Genomic DNA, 20,675 nt, shown 5'->3' with positions numbered 1-20,675 from the left:
CTGAGCGATGCAGTCCATGTTTGTTACTCAATTCCAGAATGCGTAGATGGTTACAAGGGCATAATCTTCCCTGAGTTCCAGACGTATGTTCCTAACTGCCTAATCTTTTTATCTAGATCTGGGGAGGGGACACACGGACACCCCGAAGCATGAACACTAACCAAGGCAAAGACTGGCTTAAAGAACTATGGTAGGCTTTGAACATATGCAATTTATGTACTTAATAAGTGGGTTACACAAAACCACAATAAGCTACCACTTTACACCCATTAGGATGGCCATTATTAAAAATGAACCAAAAAACCCCAGAAAATAACAAGTGTTGGCGAGGATGTAGAGAAGCTGGAACCTTCTGCATTGCTGGTAACAATGTAAAATAGTGCAAATGCTGTGCTATTCCTCAAAAAATTAAACACAGCCTCACCAAAGCATCCAGCAATTTCACTTCTGGGTATGTGCTCAAAAGCACTGCAAGCAAGGATTCTCAGACATTTGTACAGCGGTGCTCACAGCATCAATATTCACAATGGCCTGAAGCTGAAAACAGCTCAAATGTCCCTCGACAGATGAATGGAAAAACAAAAATGTGGTATATCATACAATGTAATGCTATGCAGTCTTAAAAAGGAAGGAAATTCTGACACATGCTACAACATGAATGAACTTTGTAGACATCATGCTGAGTCAAGTAAGCCAGTCACAAAAAGACAGCTACGGTTAAGGTTCCACTTATTTGAGATCCCTCGAGGAGTCAGATTCATAGAGACAGAAAGTAGATGGTGGTCACTAAGGCTGGGAGGAGGAGGACGGGGAGTGAGTGCTTAATGGGGACAGAGCTTCAGTTTGAGAAGATGAAAGAGTTCTGGGGATGGATGGCGGTGATGACTGCACAACGTGCATACACTTAAAGCCACAGACCTGTCACTTACAAATGGTTAGAATGGCAAATTCTGTGATGTGTGCTTTACCACGATAAAAAAGTCATTTCTAAGTGGGTTACGTACATCTCTGTCACATTAAACGGTGAAACCCACATCCACGCTCCTCAGCCACGCACTCTGGACCATCACCCTCTCTACGATCCCGTGTTTTCGTTACTCTCAGGAAGCCAGCCGCGTTCTGTGAAGAGCACTGACCCTGCGGTATTGTTCCATCTCGCCAACTTCTGCTGCTGATTTCTGGCCAGCCCTTTACTGTTTCCTGTAATACTTGGTTACCGGATTTTTATCAGACTTTTGAAACAGGCGAGACATTTTATATAGGAAAGGAAGGTTACTTCCTTAATATAAGTGTTTCCTTCTGATATTATACCATTTGATGAAAACAAAATAATTCATCACTTAATCAATGTCTGCAACCTGAAAAATAATCTCCACAAAAGCCTTCAGGATGATAAAAGACTAAAAACAAACTTTAAAATTTGTTTTTCATGGCTATTTTTTATTTTGAAAAATTATATCCCTGCCAACCCTCTGAATCCTAAAATTTCAAAACACTGTTTCTGGCGGCAACCTCAGCAGCCGCCCCCCACCCCCCAACATCATCTCCTTGTCCCTCTCCCCCAGGTCCTCCAGGTGGGCCACTCGGCAACACCCTTGACTCTGTGCACAGCTGAACACCTACTTCTCTTTGCTTCTGGGCTGCTGCGTGCTGCTAACCACTCGCCTACAGTAATGCCACACCGTTACATATTCATGGGTCCCAAGCTGAACCTTCCCAGCAGGCTGTTCGTCACTTTCCCCATTGGTCCTTGGTTTCTGCAGTTCTCATTAGGACTGCTCACACTTATTCCAGTCCCACTTCCAGGCACCTGTAAAATGGCACTTTTCCACCCTCTCCGAGACGAGCCGGGCAGAGATGGGCCTTGGCCACTGAGGTGTGTGTGGAGTGCGCGTGTGGCCTCTGGGTGAAGTTTTAGGACCTTACACGTGGCTCTCCTTGCTGTGTCCTCCTTCGACCCCATCTCCCCGCGGCAATCCAGGCACGTGTGGGGTGCAGTCCCGTCAGCCTGGGGACCTGCGTCACCACCAGGCAGGGACAGCATGCGGACTCTCACCGGACACGGCTCGTGAACAAGGAGCAGACTTGTGTTCTAACACTGAGGTGCTCAAGTTGTCACTGCTGTACGGCCTTGGACCAGCCTGTCCCAGGTGACACGTTCCCTGCTTTCCCGCTCCCTGATCCCAGGTGACACTCTCCCCCTTCCCACTCCCTGATCCCGGGTGACACACTCCCCCTTCCCGCTCCCTGAAACGGCTGCTCCCCGTCCCTGAAGGGCTTCCAGCGTGAGCTCTCCCGACCACTGGGCTCACTGTCCACACACCTGTCAGCAGCAGGGCTGCCCCTGACTCTCACCAGCATGGTTTATTCTTCACTGCTACCATCGCAATATATTTAAACGAGAACTTTACCTTCTAAGTGGTTTTTGATCTGTTGGGAGGCACTGTTCACACATTCTATATTTACGTTGCATGTCTTAATCTGGTCACTAGAAAAGAGAACAAAACACGCACCAGACACATCAGCTATCGTGGATTATTATTTTAGTTTACTGTAAGAGAAAGAAAGGAAATAACATTTGTTAAATAATTATTATTTGCCGTGTGTTGTTCTAGGGGCTTAGTGAACATTATTTAACTTACATCTCACAGCGACGCTTAAAATCTCATTTTAGAACAGGAGATTAAGGCTGTGAAAGTCATATGAATTTGCTCAATAATTCAAATCCAAGCCTACCTGGTTACAAAGTCCTGATCTTTCTACTACCCTAAGTTACTCCTTTCCAAGAAGTGTTATGAAATTATCCTGCCAAATAAAAAAGTTTCCCCGATTATTTTAATAAAACAGGAGCAGATGAGTTTTGCAAATCTGGTTTTTTAATAATGAAGATGGTAAAACACCAGTTAATATGAAACCAAGATGTTTTAGATGGATTAAAAGCAGTGGTGGCTAGACTAACCTGAGACAGTAGCCACTTAAGCTGTGACATAGCTTAGAGAATACACAGAGGAGTGAGAACAGACTGCTAACAGTAATATGACATATTCAGAATTAAGAATTAATTGAACACAAACTCAGTTATTTGGCTTCATTCTTTTATATTTGCTAAAAGAAAAAAATATATATTTCTTCCACAGAACTGGGTAATGACAGTATAAAATTACCCCAGTTCCAAGTTACAGAAGTTAGAGATGGGATAATGAGTATTAAATAGATTGAAGAATTAAACAATTTACTTAATTAGTGAGGCGATCAATTTATATCTATGCTTAAAATCCATACTACGTATCGATAGTTTCCAGTGCCAAAAATTATAATGTATTTCTATACTTTCAAATTTCCTAAAAATAAAGTTGTTGTTTTTTTGGGGGGGGGGGGGGGTGGACCAGGAAAAAATGATTAGAGATAGAAACCTGAACATCAAATAACCTGCAATATCCCAGGTTCCTTTACTCTGAGCTCAAGCTCTTCCCATTACACTGAACTGACCCAAACTTGAAGAATTACTGCAAATAATCAACGAGAATGCTGGGGGAGCTCCGTCATTTACTCCGTGTATTACCTGAAGGGTGCTGTGTCTCCAGCGCCACTGAGCTCCAAGACTGCACCATTTCCATCTGTGACGGGGGAGTCCAAATTAGCAGACCCATTGCTGACATGGTCGCTGCTCTCGTACCCAGACTCAGTCCTCTGCATCTGCCAGCGGTCGCCGTGGGCTTTCGTCTCTTTGAGGCTTGTACTGTTCTCCGCTCCTTTTCCATCACATTCCAGGGAGCTCCTGCTTCCTGCTTCATCTTCATAGATGGTCATTAAACATTTTTGCTTTGGACTCTCTTTTGGCCAGTTGTTAAAACTCTGATCTTTGCTACATTTAGATTTGTTACTGATATTTGACTTATGTCTTGGACTATGCTGCCTTTTTTCACTTTCATTAAAAATACTGTCCACATTTAAGGTTTCCCGCAGAGGTTTCCAGCCTCGGTTCCGGCTCCTACTGCTGCCGTTAGAGCTGCCTCCTTTATCCCTCGAATCTTGGCTACTGTCTGTGTCATACCCAGTGCCACCGTCACTCTTAACTTTGCCAGGTTTCTCTCCCGGAACAAGGATCTGGGCTTTCCTGGAATTCGGCATCTGGGCAGCAGCGCGGCCCTGCTGGGCAGCCTGGTCGTGTCTGCACGGCCCTCTCGCCTGACTGTGACACACGGGTGGACGGCCACGCTGCCTAAAGCCGCTGGGGGCAGGAGGCGATCCAGGCTGGAAATGTGGGATGTCTTCATCAACCAAATCTTTAAAAATAAATAAGTATATAAAGGTACGAATAAACTGCTTTTCACAAGCCAAATACCCTGCTTGAGAAGAAATGCCAAGCGGTAGCAGGTAAGTGATCATCGTAAGTGCTTAAATCGTATCGCACAGCGCTTTGAGAATGAAAAGTGTTTTCTCAGCCCTGAGCTTAATGAGAGGCATTGACAACATAAATGGTTATACTGATTTTTAAAAGTGATCTCTACGCATAAGATAATTAAAGTAGTTTAAAAATAAAACACTGTTCTACCTCACTCATAATTAATGAAAATCATAAAAATAAAAGTATTTTCCACCTCTTATATTGGTAGAGATTTAAAGGTTTGTTGAACCGACTGCTGCTGGGAGCATGAAGGAGTTTATATGCAACCACCACGGGCAGGAGCACGGACTAGCTCAGAGTTAGGAGGGCAAGTGAGCCACATCCATCGAATTAAAAATAAACGTACCCTAACCCAGTAATGCTTCTGGAAGAAGTTTATGCTATGGCTATTCACACACAGTACACAGAGCTAAATGTGAAAGAATGTGCAAAAGCCTTAAATCAACCTCTCAAGTCCAGCAGTCTCGGTTATATTATGGTATGTCCACAGAGAAAAAAAAAACAAACATAAAACCATGAAGAGTGACACAGGCTCAGAACAAACTGGAAACTACTAACAGGGCACCAGAGGGAGGTCCCAGGTTGAAGGAAAAGCAGCTTTTTTTCACTTAATTTGATAGCCTTCCTCATTTTTGGGACACACCACATGGGTGAATTTATAATTAAAAGTTAAAAGAGCAAAACGAACAAACATTCCAGGCTAGAATTGAATAAAAGCAAGGATAAATTTACATTTACAGACTTTCTATCAAAGAAATTATATTTAAGATACATACCATACAAATACATAAATATATTCCAAATTATATTAAATTGTCTTAAAGCTATACAATTTAGTTTTAAAACAAGATTTTAGTTGCCCCTTTTCAAATGAATGCTACGAGCTCTTCACTCACCTCTATGTCGACCCAAGTCTCTCCTTTGTCCCCTCTCCAGATCTCTTCTTTGTGAGCAAAGTAAGTTTCTCTGTTCCATGGCCTTCAGAGCACATTCTCTGGAAATACCTTTCATCTTTTCCCTTTGATCGCTGTGACTTAGCTTCACTGTAAAGGAAACCACTCTCATAACGATGCAGCTCGTTTCTAATCATTCGATAGAAGTACAAGTTAAACCGTATAAAATATTTAAGACGCAAATATTACGAACAAAACATAGATTAAAGTACACAACGAACTCGTTTTAATGCTTAACTAAAGAAGAGTCAATGTATTAACCCTGACACTGGAGAGGCAAGTTATCCTCTAAAATTTCCTGTCCGGCTCCTAACGCGAGACCTCCTACTGAACTCCTAAGGGCTAAAGGTAACCGAGTCGTGATATGTGTCGGGCACTATTCCAAACGTCTCAGCTCATTTAACTCTTGGAGGTGAGTACAATTAATGTCTCCATTTTGGATCAAGAAACGGAAGTCAAAAACTTGTCCAAGCTCACTTGTAATACATATCCAGGATTAGAGACTCAAGTTGTCTGGTTCCAATGTTTGCGTTCTTTAACATATACAGAGCTCCTGGGCTTAAAAGTAGGTATATTTTAAAAAACAGATAATGGCTCAATCTAAGAGTACCCACACTTAAGACGGTAAAGGTATAGTTCTATTAAGAATTTTTAAAAGTACTTCTTGTAGTTCTTTGTTGATTAATTCCGAATCTTATCACCTTTGATTATGGGCTATTTTTGTGGTTAGACATTACTGCATGAATATATTTAAAAGTTACTGACAAAATCACCTTGAATATCCACCCAATTAGTTTTGAGTCGCAAACTCGGTTTGTGAAAATTAAAAGTCGTGGGACGATAAGAGAGAGTCGAATACAAAGGACGTTAGGAACAAACTACAACAGTAACTTTGAACTACTGCATTCACTAATGGTAAATTTAATTTTGGCTTAGGAGCCAAATTATTAACTCATGTTCTTCCTCTCCAAGTTAATAAGTAACAGTCTGAAGGAGAGGACACATTACAGTGTTTTTGGTAACAGTCCAGATCGCCTCCAGCCCACTACAGCTCAGAGTACGTGGAGAAACTCAAACCCGGTCGAGGCAAACAGTTCAGATAAAACTACGTGTCTCAGAAAAATGAATACATCAAAAGACAAAATTTTATTATGTTCGTTACTGTCTCTTCATGGCCACGGACAGCTAGTCATGCACTGTCCTTCTGTGTGGTCCTCACCAGGAATTCCAGATTCAGTAAGTGAAGAAAGGAGGAGGCTTGACTACTCAGGGACGATGTAAAAATGACAATTTAAACACATACCTGGTCCTCTACCACCACTTGTTTGAATGTGGCTCCGACTAAATGATGAAATGTTATCTGCTTGAAATTTCTGATTTTCTCTCTGTTTTGCCTGATCACCAAATCCATTTTCTTTTGAATTATCTTTTGAATTATAAATTGAGGGCTTTTCACATCCTTAAAAAGACAGACAAAAATGTGTCATCCAGGCCCCCCTTCCGCCAGAAGTGATGTCTGAATCATTTTTTCAGACATTTTTAATGCTGCAGACGAAATTACTTAGAAACTCAAGATCCGACATGTTTTAAGGGTTGCTCCGTGCTCTGTAATGCACTGAGAACGGCCTAGCAGCCCTGAGCTTTCCATCTCAATCCTCGCCACTGGAAAACACGGCCAGCCACGCACGCCCTCCTGTGCCTGTGCGACCGCAGTGGCAGGCGGGCCCTGAAGCCACTGGGGAGAAAAGGTTTCTCTATTTTTATTTTTTTTTAACTTTTAATTTTTTTTTTTTTAATTACTATTTTTTTTTTTTTTTTAGGCAGGGTGACCCCCTTGGTTGACCTCACAGATTGCAAGAAACTTGTCAGCTTATAATCCCTTATTTTTTTATTTCTTATGCCTAAAGCACCTGGTCTTCCTAGGTGGTCTCCCACCCAAGTACTAACCAGAGTAGCATGGCCGTAGATGGAAAGGTTTCTTTATAAAGATTAACTCCAAGTACTAGAATTTTCCTGAACTCCACCTTAAGGAAACTAAACTTGAAATTATCCTCAACATTCATTTTATATTCAGTATATGATAGCACTTGTAGTGTGGCTGTAATTATAGAAAAAACACTAGAAAGAATTTTTTAAAAAGAATTACCCATGTTTTCTGCAACGGATTTATAATGGGACCAGCTGATGACCTGCCTGAGTGCATCTTCAGTAGAAACTGCTGTCCCCTCAGGGTTTGCGTAAAACAGAAGCAGGGGCTGGAAGTGGCACCGGATGCACTTGGAGACCACATCTTTCCACCTGGTGCCAACCTTTGAAAAAACCACAGTGAATGAAACAAAACAAAACCTGTAATCCCTGTGTTTCATCAACGGGCAGAGATTTAATTAATCTGCATATCAAAAAACTTCAAGACATTCAGATGTTAGTTCAATTGTTCATCATATTACATGGTTAATTTTATTTTCTTTAATAACTAGTCTAAATAAAAATCTTTAAACACTATTATTAAAAATTAATGGGCAAAATTATACACTTTTTTTTGGTTTGACTGCCTGCTGTCCAATGTTTTAAAAAGTCCTTTCAGCTATTTGGCATTCTAATTTTTAATCCTTCATGGGTGGAGTCAGAAGTCCAATAATTACCACATATTTGAACTTTTACTAACTTAGTAAATAGTAGTGCTGATAACTGGCCTCACCATATATTAAAATGAAAGTAAAGGGAATTGTACCTCGTCTGCTTATAACATGAAACAACTTATTTTTTAAAATCAGTTTACTGCTTAATAATGATTCTCAAAGCCAATAAGCCTACGAACGGTGTAAACAACATCGAGAGTTTCCAACTGTGGCTAAGTCTGAATATCCTTTAGAACTTTATAAAAATCCAGATACCTGTCCCCTATACCATTAAATCAACAATTCGAGAGTCCAGGCATATATGCTTTTAAAAAGCTCTGAAGATGATTGTGAGACATGTTCCTTATTAAGAACTACTATTCGCTAGTTTTCTAGATATTATAATGTTTAGTAAATTATTTATTGAAAGATATAATACATATATCTAATTCTAAATACCACACAATTTGAAAACGGTCAAAAAAAATAGATTTTTGGCACTTATACAAAGCAACTGTGAATCATCCACAAAGAAATAATACATATAGCAACTATGCATCAGACAAAAGGACTACGTGTGGATCCCTGACAGTTACACATTTGTATATCAACATCTGTCGGTCACCTTTTTATTATTCTAGAAATGGACTGGCTTAAAGTTGGCTTTCAAGTAAAACAGATTTCAAGAATTACTGAAAGGAAATGTGAACTTAATGATGCTACTATTATTTTATAAGTATTTGTATATAGTAATCATTTTATACAATTACGTCTTTATTTTAACATTTCATTATGTATCATCATTATATCATTTATTCCAAAACAGTAAAACATTCCAGTTTGTGAAAGCGTTCTTACCTCTTTCACATTTGCATCATCAAAAAATACCCATTTGGAACTCTTGGTATGAAACGCAAAGGCACAATAATGTCGGCTGGTGTAGCAGATCATGCCGACAAGGTGAAGTTCACTATTTTTGGCATTTTCATCAGTAACCCTATAAAAAAGCTGTTCAAAAAGTAATGTACATTTAATACTGCATCTTTTAAAAAATGAAAAGTAATAATTTGATGTACTTGACTCTAAAAACCATTTCTCATGCACACTACCCCAGTCCGGTATTCTACTGTATGAAGACGCCACTGCACTGACATTGTTCTGTTAAGAGAATTACTCCTTTTGACCAGTCCACAAGAAACAACAAGTCCAATAAAATGAGCGCACTACAATTGAGTTCGGCGATACAGTCTCTCCAATAACGTAGAACTGACACTTTACATACAGATACTCAAACTGTGAGATAAATCACACGCTTTCTGAAAATTTGTGATTGAATCACATACTTGAACATACATTAAAAATATTATCTAAAAGTTTAATTGTAACATAAACCAATTCAAAATGTATTAAGATGGTAATAGGCATATCGAGAGATCAGTGCTGTAGATGATCAGTGCTCTTAACCCTTCCCAGGTTAATGTTTATATTTCTAATCATAGCACATACACAACACACATCCTGTCATCACCATTCTAGGGTGACATGAGATCCAGCACGAGACAGGCGGTTTCTAACTGAGAGCCGCCCCTAGCCGATGCAAGACAGGCATTCCAGTTAGTCTGATCCGGTTACCATCATCAGAGCTACCTCCGAACATTATGTCCTTCAAGAAGACAATTTAGATCTGAGAGCGAAGGGCAGTACAGTCAGTGAAGATGGTCTAGAGGAGTGCAGACACAAAGGGGTCGGGGGGAAAGAGCTGCGGTACCCCAGGCAGATGCAGGTGCGTTGCCAGGTGGCGAACGACATCGTCCGTCAGGTCAGAATGCTCGGAATCCCAGACCAGGCCGATCGTGACGATCTCTGGGCAATTCATTAACACACGGCGGATTTTTATTTTTTGGCCACAGTTACTCTAAAGAAAAATTAAAAGGCGAGCTTTAAAATTGTCAAAACAGACAGACCACAAGTGGCCGGCCTTATGCAGTTTGTATTATGTAATAACACTCTTAATGTATATTGGAAATTTATTTATTCAGCATACTAAATTGGACTTCTAATGACCTATTTGTTTTAATCACTGATTAAACAGGAAGTTTATTTTAAATCAAAGTACTTTGATATGTTTGCATATTCTGTTAAAACAAGAATTCAACCTAAAAAAAATCATAAATAGAACCACTGAAGTCATTCATAATAATACATGAGAAAAGAATGGATACCATTTGCAGTGTTTACTTAAAAAAAGAAACTAATTTTGTCTTTAGTCAAATGATGGATTTCAGAACTTTAAAAAAATTAATCAACATATGCTACCTTAAATTCTTCGCAAAGTTTTTAAAGAAATAGTGCTGAGATAAATAGCTCACTAAAAAAATAAATTCTTAAAATGAATTCCATATCTAGTTAATATGACCATAGTAGTGTCTATTTTCCAAGTGACAAACTCTGAAGCATCCTAATATTCTCCAAATTATACTTACAGGGCATTTCCTGTAGTCGTCAGCAGTATTTGCTGCTTGCAGCAATTCTGCAAACAGTTCAGGCTTGAAACGTTCATGCCTTTCCATCATTCTTTCAACTTCATTGCTACAAAAGAAAAAAGCTTTCTCAAATTCGGCCTATATATTTACAAAAGACCTGATAAATTATGAATGAAAAATACTACCTTATCAATATGGATACATATAATCACTTTTTCTATCTTAAAGCATTATTTTTGTCTAAAAAAATTAACCATAAATTTCCATAAAGTAAAACAGCATGAAATTTGACAGCTATGTCATAAAAAAATTAGGTCAAGAACAAACTAAAATGACACAAAACTATACCACTGTTTGGGACTACATGCGCGAGTTAAGATGCTCCATCCAAAGGTAGTTCTAAGTTCAAACATTTCCCTTACGTTATTACTTAAATTATTCCATAAATTACTAAGGGACTTGAGTTTAAATGTGGGCCTAACGAGAAACGAATTACAGGAAAGGCCTCCTCTCTGGCCTAATGCTTCCGAAAACAAAGTTATCATTTTCAGCAAAGAGCAGGGCCCTTTGCTGATTAATGCAGAAGCCATAACCAAAGCTCCTGAGACCAGGCTGTGCCTCCTGCTCCATCGCGAATGCTTACCAGTTCATGGGAGCCTGTGCTACTCTTTATTCGACCTCTCCTAGACTCAAATTCTTACATGCCAACGTATTAAGAATCTTTAAACAACTATTTAAACATTTCCGAAAAGAAATGTAATGGAAGCTCAAATATCCTTACTCAATTCTGTTTGAGATGTCTGGTTCTACTTAATATAACTGGCCTAGAGCTGGATATGTTTTATAGTTCAATGGTTTAAATAACACACAACATTCAATAACGATCAAAAGTACTCATTCTTCTAAGCCCTTCACAAGTATACTAGAAAGTACCAAAGCTGACAGTCTCATTCGAACTGCACATAATGGTTTTACAAAATTAACAGCATCAGAGCAGTGGCTGACCAGACAAGTAATGAATTTGAAATGAAACCAGACTTGGGTTTCAATCTTAATTTGTTCATTTACCAGATCAACCTCATTAAATCTATTTCTTAATCAACAAAACAGTGTCTTGGCTAAAAGTGACAGTTTACGTAAAGCCTGGCACATAGTAAGTATTCAGTAATTGATATTCAATACTAAAAACCAATAAAAAGAGAGAGAATATTAGAATGTAAAGCCTGGGCTTCCAGAGTTTGCAGTTTGAGAGGCTGAGGGACCCTAACCCTCATGTCCCAGCCCGTCGCAGAACCATGTCGTTCTGCACAAGAGCCGCAAAGTGGACAAGTTTTACAGTTCTCGATTTGCGCATCTCTCCTTGTTCGAACACCATCTTACTTTTCATACAAAGTGAAAAAAAAAAAAAAGCCTACCAATAACAGAACTTTAGGTAATCTTTCTCTAAACCAATGTTCCCCAAGTCTGTTTACATAAGAAACAAAACATGCCCAAATAACCTAATTGTTATTCTTCAAAAATATTTAAGAAATAATGTGCTATATCCAAAAAACACAGGAAATTTAATAATCAAATGAAATGGATGAGCACAAGATATTCACTGCACGATGATAAAAATATGGGAGCACTTAGTAACTAATTGCTGTACTGACGCAGTCTAATTGAGTATTGATCCATGTTTTCCTTTTGTATTAAAATATCTGCAAACATTAATGATCTTATTCAATGCTTATCAAAATCAAATATTTATACTCTCTAATACCTGATGGAAAGTACTCAAACAATTCTTATTACGCAAAGCCTAAGAATCATTTTTGGATCCCTAACTAGCTCATGGTTCATGGGCAGCAGGGAGGAGGCAGGCAGGCAAGCATGGCACATTTTTATGCCAGGTGAATGTTGAGGCCTTATATACACTAAGCCTGACAGAAGATTATTTTCACTTTTTTCTTTCTTTCCTGCCTACCCTAGCTCCCATCACCACGAAGAGACACGGTGGGGCTGACAGGAGACACGGCCACTACAAAGTTAACATCTTAGCACAAACGAGGTCATGAGCAGCTCCAATTACCACTGAGCTTGTCATTTTAAGCTCTCCTCTACAGTTCCAAAACTTGCTATAAATATAGATATAATTTTGACCAATATTTTGTATCTTTCACTAAGTGGTATATGTATCTGACTAACTCGGAAATACCCAACTGAGACAAACACCACTTAGTACCTCTGATGGTGGCGTACTTGATAGTCCCAGACAGTGAGCAGACATTCCCGTATGTTATGGTTTTAGAAAATAAATGCTCACTCAGTGTGCCTCAATGTGTCATTGACTCCTGAAAAAAGGCGCTTTAACAGGTTCTTACCACAGGGCTGTTGTCGAAATGTACCGCACAAATTCTGTAAAAGGCAGGGGATCTGATGACGCTCCACAGCTACGACACACACACTACGGTAAAAACATGTGTTCAATTTCTCAGTTATGAAACAAACAGGAATATAATATCTAACGAGAGAGTCAGGCCACCTCACCTGCTCATACAGAGTCATAGCAAACTTCTGGTGAGTGATACAGGATTTAGAGGTGCACATGTCTGAGTCTCTGCTTGGCACTATGTGAAAATGAATCCTCTCCAATATATTTTCCTAATTTAAAAATCAGAAGACAAATGGGTTATGAAACTGGCAGAGGACACTTCAAAATACAACTCTTTTTAACTTTACAAACTTAAAAACCTTTCAGAGATTTCCACTGTCTTAAATCTAGGAGGGACACACATACTGTTGGCTTTTCAGTTTTCATCTTCAATCAACACTTCAAATGTTCAATTATTTACTTTTTGTAGCATTAGTTTTTTAAATTTAATGAGAAACATTATAATGCATGATTTAAAAACCCTTTCGAAAATGAACTCATGACAGCTGATATCTAGAATTTAATATTAGAAACACAGTTCCCTGTTTCCAGCATTCTAACAATGAGAAAAAGCAGTTAATTTTTTAAAAAAATTCCTACTTGGATTATCTGGATAGTCTATACAACTTACATCAAAATATCAGTAAATATTAATGATAATAACTGCACTAACACCTAAATGCAAGGAATCTGCTCGTAACGAACTTCACATGAAAGCTCAGATTTGTAATATAGGTCAACGAGGGGTATTTATTTCTTTAGCAAGGTATCCTCTTTTTTGCCAAAGCTTAAAAATGGATTCTTTTAATTAGCTAACTTCCTCCTCTTCTGTCCCAGGGCATTTAAAAGCATTCAATTATTTAAGCCTGGATTTCTAGATACTCCGTGAGTTATTCTATGAGGTACACTTAAGTGAAAGTAAAACTATAAAGTTCAGCATTGTGCCAAATACATTTATTTATATTTTAAATAATGGGTCAACTATAAAAATGAGAAATGTGAAAAGCACATCTCACAACTGTTTGCAGTTTTGACACATTTTAATCAACACGGGGAGTGTGCTTTCCATCTAAGGAACGTAAAGACGCTCATTAAAAAGCAACAACAACATATAAACGCTAAACAAATTCTACAAACAGCAAATTCTACAGAAATTAAGAGAACTGTTGGGGGTGCTTTGATCAGTCATTATCTAGTAGGTCTGACTTAGGCCGAACCTCAGCAAATGATAGATTAGAAAAGTTCTGAATATTTCAGGAGCATAAGCAAAGGCTTTAGAAACAGGAACTTAAAGATATGTTTGAGGAACAGGATGTAAGCGTCTCACTAGGAGGGAAAATTCGGGGAGGAAGAGATAAGCTGGAGTTTAATTCTAAGGGCCACAGATGTCAAAAGAGAGTCTGGATGTGAATCACGGAAATATCTGAGGAACAAGCATTAATCTGAAGAAAATTTTATTAATCTGGTGGCCGTTAAAAACCAGACTACAAGAGAAAAGGCTGAAAGGGCACTAACGAGGAGGCTTGAACCGTGCTGAGAGAGGCCTACGCAGGAGCCAGTGGGGACAGGGAAACGACATGGCAAGGAAAACCTTACACGGGTTTCTGATGAATTTACAGAATTTGCAGAACAGATGCAAGCCAAAGAGAAGAAATGGCTGCATCTTAAATATAGGGGGCATCTATATTACTGGAATGTACTATTAGTTACTTACTATATTACTAGTTAATCGACATGCATATTTGAGAAGGGGTATGAGGTCCATCACTGATCAAAGGAATGCTCCACTTATCAATGTGGTGGTGACAGAGTCTTAGGACATCACCCTCAGTCAGTGACTCTCTACCTGGAACGAGGTGTGTGTCAGAGCTGCTGCCCACCGAGACCCCCTTGTCCCCAGCCAGCATCCCGCATATACTAGGTGTGCCAGTGCTGTGAGCGTGCTGCACACAGTGCCCTAGGGGCTCGACCCCCCAAAAATGACGGAATGCAACGTAATAAGCCCTCTGCTCCAATAAATAAACCTTGAAATATCCTAGTAGCCTAATACTCAATAAAAACTGGAGCCGTGCAAATCATCAAAACCAGAAGTGTGCAAAACACAGATGGCCGCAGACTGCGCCGTGCAGGATGGGCAGGCCACGGGCCCCTGAGCGGCTCTGATCCTTTTCCACTGTCACAATGCCTGGTTCGTCCGTCTCCTAGTGAGCACCGTTCAGGCAGTGCACACTGCTGCCAGGCGCAGGGGGCATCGGAGGCCTTACGAAGCACTCGGCGGCGTCGTCCATCAGGCCCAGCTGGAAGCGCTGCTCGTCGCGGAAGCTCTCGGCCAGCGCGTGCCGCACGTTATCCGAGGGCAGGGCCTTCTCCCGGCTGTGCTGAAACTGCGCGAAAATCGTCTGGGAATCGACAAGCACATCCGTGAGTTTCGCGCCAGCAACTGCAAACACACCTGCATCATTTCACCGCGACATGGAGAAACTCGAACCACCACCCTGGGAAGCCAGCGCAAAAGCCTTTTGCTCCAAAATTCCAGACAAAAATGATTTACGCGTATTGGTCACGTGAGGCTGCGCCAGCCTGTCTGTCCGTCGTCAGCCTGCATGAGCCCTAAACGCCTGGAGTTCTGAGCTCCGGCCCTAGTCTTCTGAGTCAACCAGAGGTGAGGCCCATGTTCAAAATGTTCCCTAGCTGATCCTGATGCAGGTTTAAGGAAGAGTTTTGAGATACGTCGCTTTAAATCTAAAAGTACACTATAGGAATTAAATTTATGTTTACCAAAAATAAACACCTAATCACATAAAAATTAGAGGAAGTTTGCTACTCCTAACAAAAAGCTAAAATAGTCTAAATGAACTTTTAGAATTTCGTTTCTTAAGTAAACCTCAAAAACTGACAAACTATTTTAAAAACAAACAAAAATTAGACAACTGCAATGGAAAGGCAATTTCTCGCTATTATTAAATTTGCTTGTAGAAAATGAAAAATGTACATTTTATAAGAAAAAAATGCACAAGGAAAAGATTACTTTTATTTTTAAAAACTTTTTTCCCCAAGTTATCAGTTTTCCTTGCTTAGAGAATTATTTCTAACCTAAGCCTAAGAAACAGTGGAAACATCATTCAAGAAAATATGATTACAGGTGTTAATGTGTTTTCTATTTTCCTTATCGAATTTCTGCAAAAATAACTTTAATAAGTTTCAGTTTTACGACAATCACTTAAGTGACAGAAAGTAAGGGAAAAGGGTGGTTTTCAGTGACAACTTATCAAATAAGGATTGGTCATATTAACATCTGTATTAATTAGCTCAAGGGGTGTGTCATTTCAGAAAACATTTTTTTTTAAGATTAACATAGGGTAGGCTATGAAAACATTTTAAAAATCTGTCCCACGACTACAAGAAAATGTAATTTATAAATCAGATTTAAAAATAAAGATGCCAAATTATTCTAGATATCCAGAACTAGAATTTTTTAGATATAATTACAAATACTAAAAAATGAAGATATTTTTAGATGTCATTTCTTATTTAGGCAATTAACTTTCCAGGTAATGTCTAAGATATTAATCTACACTAGACTGCCACTCATGCGTCTGGCATCCATCTATTTTCTACTTGCCTAGTGTATGCGAGGCGCTGCTGTGCACTGGAAAGCAAAGGCTCCGCCTCCAGGGAGCGTACACTCCAGCTGCAGCAATGGGCGAGGGCAAACGAGTAATTACATAAGTAGTATGTCAGCATGTGGCAAGTACAAGAGAGAAAACTGAAGGTAGTGTAAAAGGGATAGGGAGGCTGGTGGTAGGAGAGAGGGAGGGCGAGGAGCCCTGACCTAGGGTAGTTCTGGAAGGACTCCTGATGAGAAGTGACATTTGAGGAAAGGCATAAAGGAAATGAGGATGTTAGCCTTGAGGACATTTGGAAGAAAAGCATTCTAGACAAAAGCAGTAACGACGAAAACACTCAGAGATGGAAGCCAGACTTGAGAAACCGCAAGGCCAGTCTGGCTAAAGTGCAGTGTGGGTGTGTGTGAGTGTGTGAGTGTGTGTGTGTAAGTGTATGTGTGTGTGTGTGTGTGTTTGTGGAGTGAGTGAGTGTGTGTGAGTGTGTGAGTGTGTGTGTGTGTTTGTGGAGTGGGGAAGGCAAGCAAGGGGAAGAGGCAGGTGATTGTGTAAAGCTATAAAAGATTTGGGCTAGGAAATTTATACTAGTTTCTACAATTACCCAAACCTTCCAATTTTACTGCAGAGTAAATAAAATGTGATACTGTAACGATAACCCTAATTTGCCATGTCCTAGAAAAGAAAATACATGCAAATGTATTCAAAGTCTTTTTAGGAACATAAATCAAAATAAAGCATGAAAATGGCTTTTTTCCCCTCTACACGTGTGTATTAAGAATATTCAAGAAAGTAAATAGAAGAACGAAATGTTTATTTCTGAAAATGTGTTAATAAAATCTTTAAATTGCCGGACAAAGAATTCAATGACACAAATAAGATGCTAATATAAATTGGACTCCCTGTTTCTGCCTCTGTCTCTCTTCTATTTATTCCCAACCAAGCAGCCAAAGAGATCCAGTCCAAACAGAACACCAGTTAAAATAGACTGTATCACTCCTCCACTCAAAACTATCCCGAGCTCCTACATCACTCATGAGAAAAAGCCAAGGATCTCACGAAGGCCTAGAAGGCCCTACATAATCTGGACTCCTGCTCCAGTTATTTCTTACTCTATGACAAAGCACCCCAAAACTTAGTTACTAAAAATAACATTTACTCTGATCACAAATCTGCAGCTCGAGTCTGCTCTGCTTGGAGTTATCTGGGACCTTGAATTGTCTGAAGGTCGCTCATTAACATCCAGCAGCTGATGCTGGCTGTTGGCGCTGCCTGTTGGCTGGGACTTCTGCTGCAGCCGTGGCCAGCCTGGCCTCCTCACGGTATGGCAGCTCACATCCAAGAATGACTGCCCAACAGACAGCCAGGTGGAAGCTTTGTCACGTTTCCTGATCTAACCTCACCTCAGATGCGTGCGGCCTCATGTCTGCAGCATTGTACTAGATGGACACGATCATGAAAGCCAGCCGAGATTCGGGGAACTAGTTTGACAGGAAGACTGCAGAAGAATCCGCAGACACGTTCCTAATCACCGCGACTCACCTGGCTGCTGGCCCCATCTCCCACCACTCTGGCCCTTGCCCAGAAGCTTCTGCGCCCAGGTTTCCCTGACCACGTCAGGCAGACGCCTGCCCACTTCAGGGCCTCTGCGGTTGCCACTGCCCTGCTCGCTTGATGTTCTCGTCCACTCGGCCACCTTTTCCAGGTCATGACTTAAATGTCACTTTCTCAGTGAGGCTTCCTGGCTACTCGGCTCTATTCCATTCCCTCTCCCTTTCCCAATTATTAACCATCTGACGGTTATATTTTGCTTATTTTCTCCCCTCTAAAGAATATAAGCTCCATGAAAACAGGGGGTTTTATCATTTTGTTCACTGCTATATCCTCAGTAACTATAGCGGTGCACAGTATTTAGTAATAGCTCAAAACATTAGTTACATATTTCAAAACAATGAAAAGTGTGATGTTCCCAACAATTTTATATTATTTAGCATATTAATTTTAACTGTCATTATATAAAGGTGAAAAATGAAAACATAAACCTCAATAAAGCATACTTTAAGAATTCATCTTCAAAACTATAGATCACTTGACAATGAACTTTAATTACAAATAAGCTAACCAAATGTGTCAAATAGACCAAACAAACTATCAAATAAAATTAAATTTTTGGAGAGACAATTAATATTAACTTTTCAGAACTATTAAAAGGTTACCTTCAGTGCACAAAATATGCAGGCATCTCCCTGACAAACATGTCCAGTCAGAACCCGCAAGCTTCTTCGGAATATATCCAACTGCCACAAAACCTAAAAAAGAGTGAGATGTGAAGAAAGAAATACAGTAAGATTTTTCTCACTGTGATAAAAGAGATTTAAATGTTTTAACAACTGCAGTAGGCTGATAAGTCCTTTTAATCTCTTGTACATAAGTCGGATACAGACGACCACTAAAAATAATAGCGAGTATAAAACTTCTATATACATGTAGTGCACAGATAAAAGATAGATTCAGAAAATATCTGAATGATTCATGTGTAAAAACCATGACAGGCACAGAGAAAGAAACAATGAATTCCTCAGTGAAGGATTTTATAGGAACAGGAAACACGGGATGCTGAATGGAAGACTTGGCAGAGACCCGAAAGAGGAAGTGATTATAATACTTGGAATGAACTGAAATTTAGAAAGGAAATATAAATGGAGTTGAAAACCAGGGTGTACCAAACAGGGGTCAGTATGTAGTGGCAAATAAAAAAAAAAAAGGGTGAGCAGAGGCCTGTGTGGTCACTCCATACTGAATGAAAACGGCGCATCTGTGTGGTAATGGGGGTAGAGGATGGTGAGAAGCAGCAGTTAAGAAATAAACTGGATATTTTTGCTGCAATTACCCATTCATCATTTGCTACTAAAAGACAAAAATGAAATAAACAAAAAAGACTGTAACTGTTTAAATAAATCAGTCCAGTACTTAAAATCATTCGAAACTCTGGTATCTCTATAATGGGGATAACTGTGGCTGCCTCACAGAGTTCTTGTAAGGATAAACAAGAGATAATATGTAAAGTGTTTAGAGCATAACTGGCATGCAATGGATGCCAGCTGCTCTTTGTTGCTGTAAAGACTATTATGACAACCAACTATATTTGAGAGTGGAGGCCCCCACAGGAGGGGAGAGACAGAAAAATTTAAAGAAACAGTGGTCAGAGAGTTTCTAATGTTGATTGTAATTATAAACCCTCAGTAAGTCGAATACAAGAAACATGAAAAAAACTATGTCAAAAACGCAACATAACCAAATCGCTTTAAAGCAGTGAAAGAGAAAAATGTTAAAAACAGCCGGACCAAAAAAAAGATACATTAACATACAGAGGAACAAATGTAAGAATGACAATAGTTTTTCACTGGAAATACTGCAAGCTAGGAGAGAGAGGAGCAAAATCTTTAAAGTACTGAAAGAGAAAAGCTGTCAACTTTGACTTACTTCTTTAATGAGTGAAAATCTTTCAAAAACAAAATGAAATAGATTTTCCCCCAGACACACAGACACTGAAAGAACTCATCGCCGACAGGCCTGAGCTTCAAGAAATGTTAAAAGCGGCCCTTCAGGCAGATCTGCAGTGCCAGGTAGAAAGCTGGGTCGCATGAGAATGAGGGAGACGCGCAGAAACGGCGACCACGCAGATAAGCACACATGACCTTCACGGTGACGGTCTGTGGAATGTCCATTTTTAAAAAAATCTTCCCATAGAAATACTTCTCCATTTTCTTTACCACGGAAGGGCCTTACTCAGAATTTTCTCTAGTATAATATACTTTTCATCTCCCTGAACTGTATTTGGGAGCCAAAGGACAGAGAGAGGGAAATGTAAAAAAAAAAAAAAAAAGGAAACAAGTAACAGGAAAGATTAGAAATGCTAGATAGAAGCCCTTTCTCTCAGCCTCATTCAGTCAAAAGCATCGATGCCCAGTCTTTCGGTGTTTGACAGTTCCCTGTATCTAAATATTTTCCTGCATTTCTCATGGCACTTAATGCCAGTGGGATCTTCCAGCCAGAACCAGAATGGTGACGGCCATGTAAGAGTCCCAACATAAATTACAATTAATGTTTTCCTAATGCCAATTGCTTCTCTTTCCATGGGGAAGTTACAGAACTTTCAAGTTTGACATCTATCCCAGAC

General features: G+C 39.6%; 1 protein-coding gene across 2 annotated transcripts in view; it reads right to left on the bottom strand.

The window, feature by feature from the left end:
- Positions 1-20,675, bottom strand: part of USP53 (ubiquitin specific peptidase 53) — a 42,860-nt gene that overhangs the window by 8,997 nt on the left and 13,188 nt on the right. Inside the window, exons 3-14 of one of the 2 annotated variants that reach the window (XM_006917740.3) lie at positions 18,712-18,804; positions 15,140-15,274; positions 12,992-13,105; positions 12,826-12,908; positions 10,463-10,568; positions 9,748-9,894; positions 8,838-8,987; positions 7,508-7,670; positions 6,665-6,820; positions 5,305-5,451; positions 3,563-4,286; positions 2,412-2,488 (exon numbers count right to left, since the gene is read on the bottom strand). In XM_006917740.3, coding sequence (XP_006917802.1) covers positions 2,412-2,488; positions 3,563-4,286; positions 5,305-5,451; positions 6,665-6,820; positions 7,508-7,670; positions 8,838-8,987; positions 9,748-9,894; positions 10,463-10,568; positions 12,826-12,908; positions 12,992-13,105; positions 15,140-15,274; positions 18,712-18,804 — 2,095 coding nt within the window. Of the gene's footprint in view, positions 1-2,411; positions 2,489-3,562; positions 4,287-5,304; positions 5,452-6,664; positions 6,821-7,507; positions 7,671-8,837; positions 8,988-9,747; positions 9,895-10,462; positions 10,569-12,825; positions 12,909-12,991; positions 13,106-14,589; positions 14,722-15,139; positions 15,277-18,711; positions 18,805-20,675 lie in introns of those variants that run through there. The other variant, XM_015593911.2, reaches the window with a different exon arrangement.

The sequence above is a fragment of the Pteropus alecto genome, unplaced genomic scaffold (assembly GCF_000325575.1).
Source record: "Pteropus alecto unplaced genomic scaffold, ASM32557v1 scaffold17, whole genome shotgun sequence".
In the NCBI taxonomy this organism is placed as follows: Eukaryota; Metazoa; Chordata; class Mammalia; order Chiroptera; family Pteropodidae; genus Pteropus; species Pteropus alecto.
The sequence above is the reverse complement of the archived record's forward strand: the minus strand, read 5'-3'. Positions and strand labels throughout refer to the sequence as shown.